The 19,020-nt window shown below is 42.9% G+C and overlaps 2 protein-coding genes across 4 annotated transcripts in view; one reads left to right on the top strand and one right to left on the bottom strand.

The window, feature by feature from the left end:
• The window catches only part of c20h8orf33 (chromosome 20 C8orf33 homolog), a 205,115-nt gene that overhangs the window by 26,128 nt on the left and 159,967 nt on the right, over positions 1 to 19,020 (top strand). The gene's annotated exons all lie outside the window — the stretch shown is intronic.
• rhbdl1 (rhomboid, veinlet-like 1 (Drosophila)) overlaps positions 1,111 to 19,020 on the bottom strand; it is a 35,677-nt gene continuing 17,767 nt past the window's right edge. For all 3 annotated transcript variants that reach the window (XM_071926758.2, XM_071926760.2, XM_071926759.2), the window contains 4 exons: positions 18,775 to 18,887; positions 5,147 to 5,247; positions 2,794 to 2,854; positions 1,111 to 1,382 (listed from right to left, as the gene is read on the bottom strand). In XM_071926758.2, the coding sequence (XP_071782859.1) occupies positions 1,111 to 1,382; positions 2,794 to 2,854; positions 5,147 to 5,247; positions 18,775 to 18,887 (547 nt within the window). The remainder of the gene's footprint in view (positions 1,383 to 2,793; positions 2,855 to 5,146; positions 5,248 to 18,774; positions 18,888 to 19,020) is intronic.

The following is a 19,020-nucleotide window of genomic DNA, read 5'->3' as shown; positions in this document are numbered from 1 at the left end:
AGGTACTTCGAGGAGATGATATAAGCCAAAAGAAAAAAGAAAAAATCCATAAAAATGATGCCTGAAACTTTGCATTCAAAAACAGCCCAATATAATTTTTCCTCCATTCTGCCTGTAAATGCTGTGGGAAAAGGTTTTTCTTAATCCACCTAGCATTTTGACTGACGTCTCTTATTGAGCTGGAGGTGCTACAGGTTCTGTTAGTTCATCTTTAACTTCCATTAGCATGCCAGCGATTTTCGAAAAAGCCACAATGATCCCAGCGAGTTAGAGCAGGTGTGGTGAAAAAAAAAAACCCTGACTACAATCATATTTCATCACTGCTTCTATGTTTATTATTTTTTATATTTGACTGAAATATTCCACCCTGCAGCTCTACTCGGTGGCGCAGTGAGAAGGGAGACTGTGTTTCAGCCGGACTGCTCCCATTTCAGCAAACATCCGCCCTACTGAAGCGTCTCTGAGCAAGACCCTGAATCCCTACCAGCTCCAGGATCCGACCCTGACCTCTGACCTTTCTGTGGAGGGGGTTGAACGAAAAGAGAATTCCTCCTCTGGGGATCAATCGAGTATCTCATAATAATTTGCAGTGCACACTCCCACTGTTCGCCTCGCATAATTCCTGCCCACATTTCCTTTTTACCGGAGGCACGTGTCATGAACTGAGCTCAGATTTTCTTTTCTTGGGGTCTTTAAATGTGTGAAGGATGCACTGAGAGAAATGACTAATGAAACACCTTTGGGTTTTCACACCCCCTCTGAAAACAAAGAGCACAATGGCAAAATGCTCACTGAAAGGTTAGAGCTGGTAAGGTGGATGAGATTTCAACATATATAAAAAGATATAATGCTCCTCAAAATGGATCTGAGGAGCTTTCACCTGTACTTGTTGCTACTGTAATCCCTCTTTAATAAAAGAGACATATTTCTTTGATTTGCAAAGTATCTGTAAAAAAGGATTCTTGGTCGACTTTAGTTTTGAGTGAATTGATATCAGTTGGGTCTAACTCGAGAGGAAATGGGTAAGGTAACTATGGTCGAGGGGAAAACTTTGTCGAGGGCGGGGCTGGAGTCAATGTGTATGTGTGGGAGGGCCGAGGGGGGCCTTCATCAGGGCGGAGGCGGGATCTGCACGCCCAGCAGCTCGTACGCAAAGATGTTCCAGAAGATGGCGAACAGGAGGAAGGTGATAAAGGAGAAGACGATGACCCACCAGGAGCACTGCTTCTGCAGGCTCTCCTCGTAGCTGCGCAGGATGAGCAGCCCCATGCTGATGCCCACCACGGCCCCCGAGAGGTGCGCCATGAAGCTGGGCTGGGGCCCCGAGGAGGGCAGGGGCGGAGAGAAGCGCAGCCACACCGCACGACCCACCTCCGAACTCACTGTGAAGGATGGGACAGAGAAGAGCAACAGGATCAGTGTGGAGGCGTCTGAGAAGTGAGACTGTAGTCATGGGAAAAAAGAAGTTTATTTGAGTACACTGTTAGAATACTCCTTTAAAACTAAAAAAAATAAGAGAGTATACTTTTATTTTACTTTTGATGTACTTGCAAAAGAATCATGTTGAATTTTTTTTTATACTTTTGCAAAAGAAGAGAATAATATACTTTGGCTTACTTGTACTTTTTTGTACTTAAAAGTGGTCCAATTAAGTCACAAGAAGTTCAAATATACCTTAGTACACTTTTAATATTTGTGTGAGTGAAGCTCAAATCAGAGCTACAGAACTTAAATAGACTATTTCAGTCCCATCATGCACAAAATTAGTACTTTATTAGTAAATAATGGTAGTGCACTTTTAAGTTAATTTAAAGTATACCTACAAGAACACTTTTATAAACTATAAGGTGGGTCAATTTAGTCCCAACAAGTAACAAAACACTTAAAAGTAACCTAATAGTTTACCAAAGTTAGTACACTTCTTATACTTAATAAGTATACTTCAAGTACACTTCAAGTTTACTACTTTTTTGTAAGGGTATTAAAGGCTAGGATTAGTGTGGGACTTACTGTGCTAACAGTCCAGACTAGGATTGAGATGACTGTATGATGATGGCTAAAGATGAGCTTCATGCTGTAGTGTTTTTTCAAAGTTTGGCTCTGCAGGCAACGAAGGGTCACAGGAGGATTAAAATGGATCCTCTAATTATTCTATAGAAATGCTATCAAAACTTATTGGCTGTTATTTTACCCCTGCTTTCCTCAAGTCCCTATAAAGTATGGAAGGCTGAATAAAATACTGGTAGTTTAAAAACAGAGCATATGTTAGTTTAGCCTTCATAATAGCTCACAAAATCCCTTTGTGTCACGAGGATATTTTATTTTGAAAATGTGTATCCCCTGTTTGCACAACACTTCAGGACAAATATAATATTTCAGCAGAGACTGGCTGTACTCTCAGTATGGGGGAGTGAGGCATGGGACAGATGGAGGGAACATATTGCTCAGTAATGAAAGTCACAGTGTATTGGCGCTCGTGTGGCGAAAAAGGACATGTAGTATGACTCAAATGCTTTGAAAACAATGCTACATGTCCAATCAGCAAACCGCTCACTCCAAGCCACTAACAATGATTACATAAGGGGCACATCTCCTGCTCGGTTTTAAGAGGCTTTTAAACCTCACTCAGATGATAAATACTTGGCAGTTAAGTTGAACTGTGAACAGGTGTGCAGACAATAAATACGCTCAAAGTTGAAGGAAACGCACACTCCTTACTAGATGTTGAGTTAAGGATGAAACTATAAATTGAACATAAACAGTAACAGCGGGAACAGAACGTGGAGAACTTACTGCAAACGAGCGCCAGGATCATGCGGAGCAGCTTGTACGGACAGCGCATCCCGGCCCAGTTCTGCAACACAGAAAGAAAACGTCTTGTCAGCGCAAACAATCACAGCACAAACAATCAATGATAATACGAGTGTATTAACAGCTTGGCAAGAATCGCTTCGGTTCCTATTCTCTGGATGTATTTAGACTCGAGAGCGGGACAATCCATATCCATATGGGCAAGGCGGCAGCACCTATACCAGACAGAGACATGATTATACACCTGGCTACTCTCCACTTACTGGTTCCAACGCAGTGGCATTCTATTAATCAGGGCTAAGATAACTTAACGCAGGAGGGGAGAATGGCCCAATAAATAGCCCTTGTGATTCTCCTGGGGATAAAAAAAACAAAACAAAAGGCATCCTGACTTAGAATAACACATTTATTCCCCAGGATGAATAATTGCACCAATCATGTCCCTCCTTAAGTTCCTGGCCCTGGGTATATGAGAAAGTGTTTTTTTCTCCTCCTCGCTCACTGCAGAGGAAGCGAAGGCGAATACCATGCAAGATTAAAGACGCAGAAGAAAAGTATAAATAAAACCTGCTGTGCCCATATGTTTCCTATAACCGCGGAGTGGCAGGGCTCATGAAATAACAATATTATCACCGATAAATGATGAGTGTCACGGAGGGGAAGAGGTCAACAAATCTGAACTTGGTGACGTGGTTTGCTGCTTTCAGAGGGAAGGCAATTTGCTTTGACACGCTTGCACTCAGAAGGGCAATCTTTAACTAAAGGACAGCCAATTCATTTTGTACCCTACAGATCTTGTTATCATACCGCTGACACTGAAATAGAGAATTGTTCAAAGAAAGCGACATGTGTGAGAGGCGCTGAGGATCATTCATAGGCTGTCAGTGAAAGTGTTTCCCCCCTTTCACACATGAAAAAGCTTCCATCACAGCCCTTTTCCTCTATAAAAACCATATGAACGTGCTTGAGAGGATTCTGCTATTCAGAATGATTAATGTATAACAGTAATAGATGCACATACACGTACATGCACACACAGATTATGGAAATTGGGCACATTAAATGAAGACACTTTCATTTGAACACACAAAATTGAAGTTTGTCTTTAAAAAAAATCAAGAACTATAAAGAGAAATGCCTGCAATGTTCAAAGTTAAATTTCTGTTCTAGATCTTTTTATATGATGATGTATACTGACAGTTTAGCTGGAACTAGGTGATTTCTAGGGAGTCACGCAAACAGTGGCGCTTTAAACTTAACTGAACATGAATGTTTCTTTTCAGCAAAACGGATGATGAAGCTTGATGGCAGATGGGTTTACTGGGGTGAGACTGGACAAAAAGGATTTCCTTCATACCGCCAAAAACAAACGAGACAAAACCCACCAGAGCAGAACTAAGATGTGCCTTAAAGGCTCTCCCAACAACAAACAGGCATCAAGCGTAGCAGACCAAATAAACTGTCTGTTAGTTGCTATGAGCACAGACCAAAGCTACAGACTGTTGCTCTGGGCCCGTCGATGCACTTTGATTTCTATTTCTGTTGGCATCTCCATTGCCCACAGTGAAGGCCTGTATTAGTTAAAGTGATTCATCAGATATAACACTGCCTTGAGTCTTATGACAGAATGGGTAAGACATTTCACATACAACCCTCCTGACACACACACACACACACACACACACACACACAACAAATACTTCACAGAGCAGGCACTCACAGAGGATCAAGGGAATGATTGACTCTCTTAGTGTTGTAAGTAAGCAGAATCAAACACCTTTATAAGTAACTGATATGAGACTTAACCTATGCTAATGAAATGCTAATTTACTTTGTCAATAGAGATTATGAGACCAGTGTGAAAATGCAATGGTTTTGCAATATCAAATATTGGACTAAGTCTGTGCAGTATGCTACTTATCAACACACAAATGAGAGCTTCTACATTTAGGTGACAAATGGAGATGAGGTCGCCTGGCCTCTGGAATATTCCATGGCGCTCCTCCAAACACTGCTTGTTAGCGGGCAATAAAAAGTACTTATCTCATCATATCGATGTGAACCTACTGTAGCAGGGAAAAAGACTTAGCAAAACATCCAACTCACACCTGCTGCAGAGACCCAAGGGCAAACTAAAAAAAACAAAAAAACAAAAAAGGCACTAAAAACACACAACAGAAAAGCTCAGGATGTTGTGAAGGAGGGGGGGGGAACTCTCTCTCTCTCTCTCCCTCTCTCTCCATCTCCCTCAAACCAAGCGGACGGCTCCTGACATTTCGTCTCTATTGATACCGTTTTCGGGCGTAACAATGGAGGTGATGATGATGGTAGTTACCATGACGACGTTGGCCAGATGCGCCGAGCACAGAGCGTAGACTCCCCCGGAGCCCCCCACCACCGGAGCGCGCATGTCGGTGATGGACACTGTCAGGGAGCCTGCAGGGAAAGACAGAGGGGGAGAGAGAGGGAGGGAGGGAGTGTGGAGACAAGAGGGAGAGGAGAGCGCACAATGCAGGGGGAGGAGGGGTGGGGGAGAGAGAGAGAGAGAGAGAGCGAGGGATAGCATTTTAGAGCAGAGGGGGGAAAACAAAAGAGGAGAGAGTTGGATTACTCATCACACAGCAGCCCGAGTCACCTTCCTCCAAGCATTTCCAAAAAACACCCCATCTTCACAGAACTGTGCTACATCAGCTGACCTTCACACACCCTAGAATACATGACACACAGGCACAAACATCCACACACACTCACTTTCTCACACACACACACACACACACACAAGCACAAATAAAAACCTCCTTCCTCCTCCTTCCCATTGCTCCACATTGTGCACATAGACATTATTAAACTTTGTGCTGTGCATGTCTTACTTCTATGTAAATCCCATAAAATTGAGGCTGACTCATTAGATTAAAAGTGTTCAAGAACTGAGAAGGGATATATTTTAATTGGATTTTCCTTCAGCATTTGCCTTATTATATAAAGAAAAAGTCAATCTTGAAATGATCTCTGGTAAAAGAAAGGCCGAGACAACACGGACAACCCCCGGTCAAGAGGATAATTTCCTATTCATACTCTAGAAATGCCTTGCGTTATATTCATGAGAAAAGTCTAATCAGGGAAATGTATGGTGTGGAGAGAAGCCAAATGCGCTGTTTAAAAATGTATTTGTAAAATGAATGGTACAGTGGGGGACGTGGCAGTGACAAAGGAAGGGATGAACATACAGTAAGGGCCCATTACGACACACTGTATAGCCTGAAGAGTGATTGTGTCCGTTTAAATTTTGACTGGATGCCATACTGGAGTTTGCCAACAAGTTCAGATGGACTGTTGGAGGAAAAATCCACCCTAAGTTACTCTTTCACTGTTAGATATCATCAATTTGTGATATCCAGGAGCTATTTTGTGTTGTAATTTACTTTTTGGGTGTAACCACTTTCAACCTTAACCTGCTTTGTCTATTTCTACTTCAGTTGGTGATTTCCTACATTTCCCAGAATGCCTTTCAACAACCCCAGGAGTGAACTTGCTCCATTCAGCTGTGGTTTATACATGTAGGTGGAGAGAGAGAGAGAGAGAGTGAAAACAGTAAGAGCAAGAGAGTGAGTTTTTCCAGTTGAGAAAAAGCAAGTCGTGCCCCCTCACTCAAAATGTCTTGTGGCTGCATTGCATTCTGGTCTATTGGGGTTATTGTCAGTGGAGAAATTGGTCTCTCTGTTTTTCTCCCAGTATGATTGTTGAATATCGCTGCTAAATGGTAAGTCTAGAAAGAAGCCCTTACTTTTTGATTCTGAGAGACTGACACCAAAACCTATGATGATGTTTTAGATAGTTGAAACATTTTCTGCTTTCAAACTCCATTGTAGCTGCACTGGAAATATCTCAATGTGACATCACATTGTCTACGTTTGGCCAGTTATCCACAAGAATAAAAGAAAAAAACACCACCAAACAAGAAAATGGGCCCAGAAACACAAGGTACATTGCCAGTAGCTGTTAGTGTTTTAGGGTGGATTTTTCCTTTAATGGTAACATCTTGAATGAAGTTAAGCACACCTGCCACTGCAGTCCCATTGTAAAAAAAAAAAGGGCTGAAGTGACTCTATGAAGTAGGGCAGAATCCCAAGCAGGAGAAATCACAGTGGCAGTCGCTTGTGAGGATAGCGTCAGCCAGTGTTAATTATGCAAATGAGCTGATAAGGGAAGCGGAGAGGGCTGATAAAACAAAACAGTCTCTTTTTAATCACAGTTGGGGTTCGGTGGAGTTGTGATCTCAGATCTATAATGCATGTTGTAACATTCATATTCTCTGTGTGTGTAGCGGGACCGCAGAGAGTAAACAGCATCTTAAAGAACGCCTTGTCAGCCTGTGGTGGCAGCGATGATCATGGGATGACAGATGGTAATCAGAGCGTGTTCCTGAGTCATTTATCTCTCCTCGCCCCGACACTTATGGGTCTATTTTACATGGATTTATGGGGCATATGAAGGTTGATGAAGTGGATGCTGCAGCTGAAGATTTGTGAAGATTCACAGTGCCCCATTTTTAGTGGTTCCAAGAAATCGCAATTACACACTAGCATATGTGGTCTCTGATCTCTTCAAAGTAAAGGGAAAATTGAATTGGAGCAACTTTAGTACAAACAACTCTCTGAGTTTCTCTTTTAGTCTCATCCAGAGATTCACATTTTTTTTTGCAATTCAATTAATACTTCAGTGAAGCGTTAACTGACTCCTCCACAGACCTTTTGTTCTGAAGTCTTATTATTTTAATTATTAATTATTGATGCAACTTGGACAGATTTCTAGATCACGATGATAAATTCCTACAGGAAATAGGTAATTTGTTAATGCCATGGGTCAAGGAGAGAAACGTACTGGGAGCGCACCAAGTGGCTTTAACAGTAGTGTGATGAGCTGTATGGTTACCACCATGCTTGTTAGCACCAGTCTACAGCACCTCCTCATACGAGACACTTGTCACAGATATGACAAGCCATCTGTGGGTGAGGGAGACGAGAGAACTGAAGACCTCGGGCTGAGAGGAAGAGAAGAGCTCCACAGGGAGGAAACAAACTGCTCTCTCCTCCTGCTAGCTCTGCTTTGGTGAAAGGCTCACAAATACAGTATGAATATTAAACGGGCCTGTCATGTGGGCTTTCCTGCTTACGGGGGATTTGAGATTTAGGAATCTCTCACTCAGCAGGAGCTGAGACGCGAAGTGTCCGATTATTTCTGTGTGCGGTTGACACTTTCCAATTCATGCACAGATTATTTATTGTTGAGATCCTGAAAGTCATCATCAACATCCGCAAATCTTTTTGTGCGCTTGCATCACGCACAACTGCATTGCAGCACTGACAGTAAGAATGATTGTAATTTATACAGAGTATGGGTTAACTACTCACTTAAGGCTATATCTACTACAGTATAATCCCTAATGCGGCCAAAGAGAACTGAGCCTCTGTCAGACCAAACCTACCACATCATTACCGTTACTCCAGGCTGCCCTTAAGCTATGGGTCAACTCTCTACTCTTCAGCCTCTCAGGGATAAAGTACAGACACGGGAAGGTAAGCTGATCCGAGGCCAGTGCTTGACAGTGCCTGAGGCAGTGTTTCTCTGTAGCCACTCCAGTGACTGAACTGGAAGCTGCGCCAGAGCAAGTAAATGCAGCGAGAAAAAAAAAATCCTCTAATCCTCCGAAAATATGGCGAATCATGCCTCTGCGCAAACACCTACTAACCTGATGCTGTGTACCGCCTGCTTTCAAGAGGGTTTACTACACGGGGAGCTGTGAATTGTGATTACTCCTGCTATTTATAGTTGAGAGTACACAGATCCCGGAGGAATAGGGTTAATGTAGGTTAAGTCAGGAGTTGCACAGAAGATGTCATCATGACAAAACAGCTGAAATGAAACCTGACGGATCCGCAACCACATATCACCTAACTCTTAAGTGGTAAAGATGGCTGCCAGCAGCTGTTTGAGGAACTTATAGGATTGTCCCAGAACATTAACATGCATTGAGGTGCATTTCTTGGTTGGTCAGTCAATAAATTACTCAGGAGGGGACACTAAAAGGACAATGAGTGGTTATTTATTCATGTGATTTAGTCAGTGCTCAGTGCAAGCAAATCCGGCAATCAGCACAGCGCTTTAATTCCCTCTGGAGGTGATAGCGCCGGTCCAGCTACAAGGAACGACCACCCAGAGCGACTACTTCAAAGGCAAATTTACAAAGTCTCACATCCCACCAAGTGTGTTTTACCCTGAACCAAACTGCACAAGTAGGCCAATTTCTTTTGTCATGTTTCATTACTAGAGATGAGAGATTATGCGAGGCAAATTTTGAGCCCTACAACTAAGTTGGATTTAGTCCATTAGGATTAACACTTTGAAATGGACAGTTCTCAATAAAAGAAAAGAAAACTTTAAAAAAGAAACTGCTAGCAGCTCATGAGACCATATCAGTAGGGGAAACCTTTACCCGCTGATAGGATTGTTGCCTTTTAAGTTGAGGTCGCTCTATTTGTACACACTCACCTCAGACAGATCTATCCCGTATGCATTAAATCTTCTGGCCCTGCACAGAGATGTGCTGCAGTCAGCACTCCTCCACTCACAGGCTGCCTCTCCTGGCTAATAAACTGGGGAAATGCCTGATCAGATTTATTTACCGAGCACAAATAAGAAGAGGGAGAGAGTGATGGAAGGAGTATGACTGAGAGTTAGTGTATGAGGAGGGGTGAAAGAGAGCGAGAGAATGTGTTGACAGCGTGAACGGTACATGTTTGAGACAGGAAGAAAGAAAGAAAGAGGGAAGCAGGGAGAGAGGGCAAAAAGAGTTTGTGCAGAGAGGGCAGTTGGAAAGCAAAGGCTTGGCAGTTCTGACAAGATGCTTTTTCCTCAGTGAGGTTTAAGCCAAACAAGAGGAACCTTGTTGTGTGCAAACCAAGTTCTTAAGTAAACCAAAAGTTAGACCTCCTAATAAGTCCAAAAGTCACGACTAAGAGACAATTACAAGTAAACCAGGGACTCAAAAGTAGCTTGTTTATTGGACAGATTTTGGTAAACTGCCATCTGCAAAGTTGGGGGTTGGGGGGGTCAAAACAAATCTGAATCCAGTCCCTCTAACTCTAACATGATGGAGTTGTGTTCTTTGCTGTAATTTTCCTTCTCTGGTGTTCATACCAGGTAAGAAAACATGAAGAAACAGCTGAATATGAGCATCAGTCCAGACTGCAGTTTGCCCTCGCTTCATTTTGTTATGTGAGGCTTTCCAAGCATGAGTAACTGCTGGCTAGATGTCAACATCCATCTCCTAGTACCCATAAAACCTTGCGTTTTGGGGTCGTTTCCTAGTTGGTACGATTACATTCTCACTCCTAACGAACCGCAACCTAAAACATTGCTGGGAATCTTAAGTATTATGCTTGACATCTAAATTCAACTCACATTTGCCACAATGTAAATGTAACATTTACTGTAAGAATGTCACAATTACATTGCTAAAACTGTTACCATGCATCATGACTAGGATATTGATTATTTGATTTTGAATGACACTTCAACATTAAAGGTATGCAAATGACTTGAATTCTGATATACCAACAGATACAGAGGTGACAGATTTAGAGGTGACTGGAGTGAAAAACAAGTAAATTAGGGCATCTGGCTGTCCTGTTCTTTCTGCTGGGTGGTGAGGGGGACAGTCAGGGTGACACAACTGGAGGCTAGCCATCTGTCACATGAGCTTTTGTCTACTTTACAGTCTACTGGAGAAGCTCGTAGCTTCAAATGTCATTTAATAGAGTGGCGTCCATTTCCGAGCCTCATTTTAACCATAATAGTACTGTCAGGCTGGGGATGCTCTATTAAAGATATGGAGCACCTGGGAGAGAGATGGACACCTCTGAGTCTTCCAGACAGAGAGAGATAAGGGAAATGTCCTCTTCCTTGCCAAGGCTTTTCTTCAAGGGGAGCAGCATGACTTGCAATCATCCAATCTACCATCTTCATTCATCTTTATGTGCCTTAGTGTAGTGTGGGTGGGAGGGGATGGAAACCCCTTGGATGATCTGATAGAAGGGGCTGAGTCTGAATACTTTCACTTATCTGCAGTGTACAAATGTCAGGCTGTGGAGTGGAAGAGCTCCCAAACCGTCCCTTCCCCCGCAGATCAAAGCAACAAAACAACACACATCTGTGCACCTGCACTGCAGTCAAAGCAGATCATTAGAGGAACAACAATAAGGTAAACACAGAGCCAAAGTCAAAACACAGCAACATAAAACAAGACCTTTCTAGCCTACAAAACAACCCCAAACACAAAAACTACAGTAGGCCGGCACAGTCCATGCCAAGCTCCGGCCTGGAGGGACTGATAAAATTCATCAATTTCGCAGTGTGCTCACACAGCCACTCCAAAGACACCTTGCCCTTGGTTTCCTCAGAGATTGATTTGGTTTATTCTATCACAGTCTTCTGCTCCGTCCAAATTTGCCACACAGGGAAAAATATGATAATATTTATGTTACCCCAGAGCCCAGGGGGCATCAGGAAAAAAATCAATAGCCTCCAGCAGTCACATCCTCAGAGCCGCTGAGAGGAGACCCACTCAACACAGCACAGCAGTGGCCAAGTATAATCATATCTGATCTATGCGTGTGTGTGTGTGCGCGCATATGCCTGTAATGGAAGAGGCGAAGAGATTTCAGAAATTAGTGTGAGTGTACATCAAAATACGCCTAATGCTCTGAAAGTTGTCTGCGTTCCTGCTGCCTTTCTTCTCGTCTCGAGCGCACGAGGAGCTACAATTCAAAACCACCGAGCGAATTCTCGTCACGACCGCAGCGGTTATCACTCACGACTGCTTTTCAGCTAACAGGCACAATAGATGACCTTGGGTGGAAATTACTCAAATTCTTCGAACATCCCATAGAAAAAGGAGCATGAAATCACTTCCCGTGCTCAAGGTTATGAAGCCACATGGTGCGGTGGCTGCGGGGAGGGGGATCCGTTTTGTCAGAGGAGCAACCTTGAAGTAAACCACTGAAGTAAATGGGAAAAGAAACCGAGCGGAGAAACAGCCTCCTCTCTAGCTCCAACAGATGCAACCAAATTGCTGTCCTGCATTGCCTACATACAACTACATGCATCCGCACAGTGGGACCGCCCCGCACAAAAGGGGGAACCTTCAATGAGGCTGCGTTACATTAGGAATATTCATCATCCTCGGTGTTGTTATCAGTGAGGCCACAGGGGGCGGCTGTAGAGGAAGTGAGCTTGGTGTCACCCAAGAAGAGCTGACTGTAGGGTGGGGGGATGGAGGGGTGGGGTGGGGTGGGGGGTGGGGGGGGATTACCATAATCACACCGGCAGCCGCTGCATCGCACCAAGGTCACCCTGCCTCCTCAACGCACGCTCACTCCGGCCCAGCACCCAAGGGACTACATCAGAGGTGCTTACAGAAACACAAGTTCCGACTCTTTCTCGTTATGCAACACCAGCATCTGCGCACACGGCCTTCTGCAGCCGAGTCCGCCTAAACCAACAAAAAAATCCGACCTCATATACAGACAGTATCGCACGGTGACGACGGAGCATGAGGCCACAGAGCTAAAAAGGGCACGGAAAATAATTGGTATTCAGCCGGCGACGGCAGCACAAAGACGACTCCACAGCTCTGAGTCACGAAAAACACTTCCTCCTACTTTCCAAACCCCCTTCGCAAATTCACCTCGGGCCAATCAAATCACTGTGTTGTTAAATATCTTTACACCAGCACTCGGAGTGAGTCAGGGCCGGAGTGGGAGAGTCACAGCCCGAGTCGACCCTCTGGCACAGACAATGATTTATCTGGGCCCCTTTTTCTCCGTTTCTTCCTCTCTCATGGTCTGTCTTCTGTTGTCTTTTCATCTCATTCACTCTCCTTCACTAAGCTTGGTTGCTTTGCTGCTGATGGGGTGTGAGGTTGGCAGATTCAGTTCACCTGAATCTGACTTGGCTCCAAGAAAAACCCTTGGAACCCCATGCCAGGTCTGATCGCCATCGCTAGCTTTATTGAACCCCGTGTGAATCGTATGTCTGTGTAGATTCATTTCAGTCATCCAGCTAGTAAGATGTGATTTTAACATATTTTAATGGTGAGATAGGCAGGTTGATCTCAGGTGTAACCCTATGTATCATACAGTTTCATCCATAATGTGTACATGTTTCCAAATATTTGTATGGACTTTGTATTACCGAAGAAAAAAAGAAACAAAATGAAAAACAGACAGAAAAAATCAACAGTGTTTTTGACCTTCTTACAGAGATGTACTGGACAGTTTATAATGTATTTTTAAAGCATACATATTAAATTTTCAATCCCATAGCCCGGCAGAGGAAATTCTAATTAATTGTACTGCATTGTGAATAGGAATAATTCTCACAGGGTTTCTTTATCACACGGACAAATGGATAGCCAGAAGAATGCTGAATCAAACTAATAAAGGCAGGACTCCGTGATGGACACTAACCATTCCCGAAATGTTGCATCAAAGTAAAGCCATAACTCTTGAGATTGCTCAAGTGAATTTATTGATTTGGGGCTTATGGATTTTATCACACATTAAAGCTGCATTTCTGGGCTTTGGGGATTTCTGTAGAATAAAATAACTTGCAGCTTTTGTGCCACGACCAAACATCAGCAAAATGGATGATGGACAAAGTCTCTCTTGGCCATGCGCCAAGGTCCACTGCCTGCTATTCATCGGCTTCAGATATAATCATATTTACCCTTACCAATTTGTGCAGTGGGCTTTTAAAATCCTCAATCAGTTATACAACAGAAAGTGGAACGTATAAAACGGTATTATAACACCTGCAGGAATGGGCCTGAAGTACTCATTTATTAGCTGAATAGCATTTAATTAGCTTGAGAGAAAGCAGAGACAATCTTCCAGCTAAATGAGGATACAATACAACACAGCAGCTATCATGGCCAAGGCTTCACAGCTATGGTTCTGCCTGATATCTACATAAATCAGTCATTGTAACTTGGCATATAACATTTGTAAATACTGACAACATCAACTAGCTTGAAACGATGAGGTTTTACCAAAATAGTCATTTATTACATTTCCATTAGAATTTCCCAAAAGGCCACATGTCTCTTCCCTCTGACTACCAAGCACAAATGTTATACATATATAATGTGTTAACGAGCTCCTTGACACAATATCTAATTATGTTCCAAAGGTCACCGGTACACATCAAAGACTGTCGCCTACAAAATACAATTTCCAGTAGTAGTCCAGAGTATGAACATCCTCATGGTTGCCTACCTAATCCAAGCCAAAACAAAGTGAATTCAAATATTTCTGAATTAATGTCATGCTATGGTAAGACCTCAGAGATGCTTTGATCTAAACAACGCTCCTGAACGCACATTCTTTGTTTACAACTTTTCCCAAATGTGACGCCATGAGCTTGCTGTCCTGCAACAAAACAAACCTTCCTGAATCCTGCTTTCTATAAGCTACTGCCGCTGTCAACATCCCATAACACACTTTTCTGTACTGGAATTTGGTGTTATTTCACAAAAACTGAATGGATGTTTTCCTCTCAGTTGTTCGATTTTTCTCTTGCGCGCTAGCAGAAAACACTGGCAGGCACCGAAAAGCAGGAAAAAAGTGTGGGCACAACATCCTCATCACACTGACGGCAGAGTTGAGTGGAACACAGTGGGTCAGCGGACTCAACCTCAGATTGTCGCTATGAGAGGCTGCGGGCTGATTTGGATTGTCTGAAATGTAAGGTGGGAGAGGAGGAGGACGCCCTTGGGCTACGAGGAAAAATATAGTTTTTCTGGCACCTGTTGGTGTCCTGGAGTACATGAAGAGACTGAAGGAGGTGTTGGCCCGAGGGAGGGAGAACCACAGGAAAGAGAAGGCAGAGAAGAAGAAGATAAAGAAGTCCAGCTGCTTCTCTGCAGTGTGGCTCTTCATTTTACACTGATCTCTTCGACCTCGTCTCAAGCTTTGACTAATATATTTCTGAACTTGTCTTTCAGATGAAGCTCCTCATCCAGTGTTCATCCAGTAGACCCATGAAGGATTACTGAGTGGATGCAGTATGACCAAGGACAAGAAACCATGCATTATAATAAGTTGTACTTTTGTCAGTAGAGCCCCAAGGACAAAAAGTACAACTCTGTATCTTATTTTCTGAAAGTGTGCGACAGTAGAGGATCAGTGCCATGAAGTCAGGCCGTATCCAGGGGGTCAAAATGTGTCCATCACACCAAGGCATTTGTCATATTTGAGCTGCCCAGTTATTTTAATAAAGAACTTATTTTACAAGATACCTGTTGTTTGTGGAGCTAATTTAATCTTTTTATATATTTGCATATGAATAATTTTCAAGATAAACACACAACGGTAGACCAAAGTAAAGCTGCTTCTTCATGCATGTGTGATATATATTTGCAAGAACACTTATCTACCTACACTGCATAGCACGGATACATAATAAGAACTTCAAACGAAATCCGTCTTTTAGCTTCGAAAGGCAGCCTGTACGTGCCAAAATTCTTGCAATGTGTTAGCGCTCACACATAAAAGCACAATACCTGCAGCAGGTTGCTGTATGAATGCAACCACTGAGCTCAACTATAACCTGAGAGCTCCACTGCCCAACAAAAATAACAAGCAACATGCTTGCAAGAGCTGATAGCAACAGCCGACATGATTGAACTCATGAGCTAGAATGAGACTGCATGAATATAAACATGAGATAGCCATGGGCAACAAGACGGAAAAGGAGGAAAAATCAAGAGTTTCACTCAGTAATCGAAAGCACTGGGAAATTTCTATCATCCACAAGCAATCATAAGTTTAAAGAGAGGACACGACTGAGGGAAAATGAAAGCAGAATGCACAGGAAAACACCATGTAGGAACATGGAACGAAATTCTGTGCACACACACACACACACACACACACACGGCTGGGCAGATCAATGGGTAGAGGGATGGATGAGGGAGGGAGGCAGATAAACAGATAGATGGATACTTTATCCCAGAGGGAAATACAATACAGTAATCCTATCTATCTAGCTATCATGTTTTTCATTTTTCTCCAGTTTAGTCTTCTATGTAAACTTAATATTGACTCCATAAAATGAGTCTGTAAAATGCATGTAAGAACTTAACTTATTATTCAGCCACCAACTATATTTAAATAGCAGCAGTTAAAACGACTACACTCAAAATTCACAACACATGAAAGCAACTCAAAACTTTGTTATATCAACTTTGGCATCAAATGAGCTTGAAGATAAACGACTGCAGGAGCCTCACCAGCTCAGTCTCTTCATTTGATTGATGTCTCTTTGTTTGTGTACAAACTCAAGCCAAAGGTGAAGGTGTGTGTGAGTGTGAGTGTGTCTTCTAAGAGCAGTGGTTGTCAACATTTTGGTGCCAAGGTATAGTTCAACTAAACAACAAAATACCACAACAAAATACCACTACCAGTACACCAAATCAATGATTGCTTGAAAATGTAAAACAAAGCCTTGTATGATAATGTACTTGTGTTTGTTTTGAGCTCATTAACTTGTAAGGGGTTAAATTATAAAGCTCATAGGCTATGGTTGTCGTTCCAAAGCAACTTTTATCCTCTTATCAGACCAGGCACTTTATCCAGCCACAACACACATATAAACAATGTAAAGAGATGGAGAGGGAGAACAGGAAAAAGTAATACAGCCATGGGAGACATAAGTGAGGACATACAGCGATGTAATCTCCTAAAGTCCAATTTTAAAACTCACCTTCGAAATGACAAATGCAACAACTGCCATCCAAGCGAACTCAAAATAAAGGAATACAAAATGTAATCATTTCACGATTGTTTCATATTGACTTTCATAACATCTGAACAAAATGTCAACACGCGCAACACCTCAGCTCGCTACCAGCGTGCCGCGCCACGGCGGCTGAAAACAACTAGTGTCTTTTTAAACCTCCCACTGCGCCCAAAGCCCGGGTGGTCGACCTCAAGTGACCTCTCACCTGGTGGCAGTGGTGCGTTCCTTCTACTCCCAAGGAAGTTCGCCTCGTCATTAACCCTGGAACCACCCCCCTCCTCCCTCCAACCTCCAACCTCCAAACACACACACACATACACACACGCAGAGTCCCAGCGCACTTCACAACCTGCTCTCCTCTCTCCCTAATGGACTGATTTCCTATTGGCTGACATTTGTGCCAGCACAGCTTCAATTTGAACTCCATCAACCAGCATCAGAAGGTCAAGTTATTACGCTCCTGAAGTCGTTCATCGCGTTGTGACCGTGGATCGACTCTTCCTCACTGTTCAGGTGAAAAGGAGTTCAGCTGAATTGTTCCCTCTTTTGCTTTTCCACAGTCTGCAGATGTCAGAAAATTGAGGCCTAAGTAGAAGAACTGAATCTGAAAGTCTATTTAGCGTTATTTACTTCAAACGAAAAAGTTCAACGCAAGATGAATGCAATTAAGAATCTAGTTCAATTTCAAACAAGTGCATTCAACTTTAGATTCAACTTGTGCGATGCAAATTCAACTTTTGATTGCAATGATGAATGCAGTTCAAATTCAAGCTGTGGCGGTGCAAATGTCAGCCCATACGTTCCCCTCGCTGCTTTCTTCTCCCTCTTGGTTCAGACTGCAGCTTAAATCTCCAAACAGCATCTCAAACTGCACTTAGGCTAATTCCCCAGAGAGAAACCCTGCATTACTCTCCCACTTTTTCTCCTCCAACTCCCTTGCTTGCTCTCTCTCTCTCTCTCTGTCATCATTGCAAAAATAAATCAAAGCTACAATAATTCATGAGCGTTAAGAGTGTGTGTGTGACTGTGTGTGTGTGTGGGGGTGTGTGTGTGTAGGGGGTGGGGGACTGATTTTCAGCGAGCACCAGGAGTTTTGAGGAGTGTTAACTCCATTTTACTGTGTGCAGAGAGAAGACAGGAAATGGAGAAATAAAGATTTTGGATTTTCAGTCTCACAGAAAGGAAAGGCTAAAAATCAGGTTACTGAAAATGAATGGATATCACTCAATATGAATTAGGCTGCTGCTCTTGACAGTAATCAAATAATAGTTAGCAAGAGATTTACGAGATCCAAGACAAAAAGCTGTTCACAGTGAGGATCAAAGGGGAAAAAGAGGTTTATGCGTCAGTGTTGATAAGATTTCTGCAATTATGGATTGACAGCAAAACGGCAGTGAAAAACCACATGCCACAATCAGTGCGGATCTTAAATTCCCAATCTCCAAACTGCCTTGGAAGAGGATGGAAGTTAATGAGGTTTCTTGTCAACAATGACTTGAGTGCTGCAGCCCGACCTCTGGGCACCTTGAGCGATTCTGCTGCATTCGGCTTAGTGACCTGTTTTATTTAAAGGGCCAGGTCATGTATATCAAAACTATCAAAACAGGCCTCTCATGCATGTCAGCTTGTGCACAAAACGCTACCAAATCCTGCTTAAAGTCCCCGCTGGGTTTGTTACTACAAATGTGAAATGCAATACGACGCCTTCGATTTATTACCCTTGATGAATAATGAAGGCACCAACGAAACAAAATCAAACAAAGCATTCTTATGAGTAATATACTGCGCAAACAGTAATGATACAAAAGCCATTACATCAAACCATGTCAGCACTGATATCCTGCAGACACACAAAGACACACACACACACACACACACAGGATAGAGAATAAAGTAGGCATTTTTTTGTTGATGTCATTGTTTTATCTATTCAAAATAGGGATACACAACGTGTAGTGCCCAGCTGGCTGTCTCATTTTCACCTTTTAACAATAAATCCATATATAAACATATGATTACTATCCCTAAATTACCCGCTACATCACTAAATACTTCACATTTACCCTATACATTTATCTTTTCCATGCACAGCCCACTGACACTCACCGGCCACCACTCCTGCCATGTAAAGCAGACTTATTCGTAAGATGCCGTGGACCATCTCCAGAGGAACGCCAATCATCAGCTGGAGTAAAGCGTTGAACCCCAGCTGCTCCAAACTGAAGAGAGAGGACAGAGAGACAACAAGTGACGGTGAGGAAGGAGACTTTCCTGTTTATCAGCCTTCATCTGCGGTAACGATCTACTGCCATCCATTCCTTCCGTCGGGCTCGGTGAGAGGGGGTTTCGTAC

The sequence above is a fragment of the Centroberyx gerrardi genome, chromosome 20 (assembly GCF_048128805.1).
Source record: "Centroberyx gerrardi isolate f3 chromosome 20, fCenGer3.hap1.cur.20231027, whole genome shotgun sequence".
Taxonomy (NCBI): Eukaryota; Metazoa; Chordata; class Actinopteri; order Beryciformes; family Berycidae; genus Centroberyx; species Centroberyx gerrardi.
The sequence above is the reverse complement of the archived record's forward strand: the minus strand, read 5'-3'. Positions and strand labels throughout refer to the sequence as shown.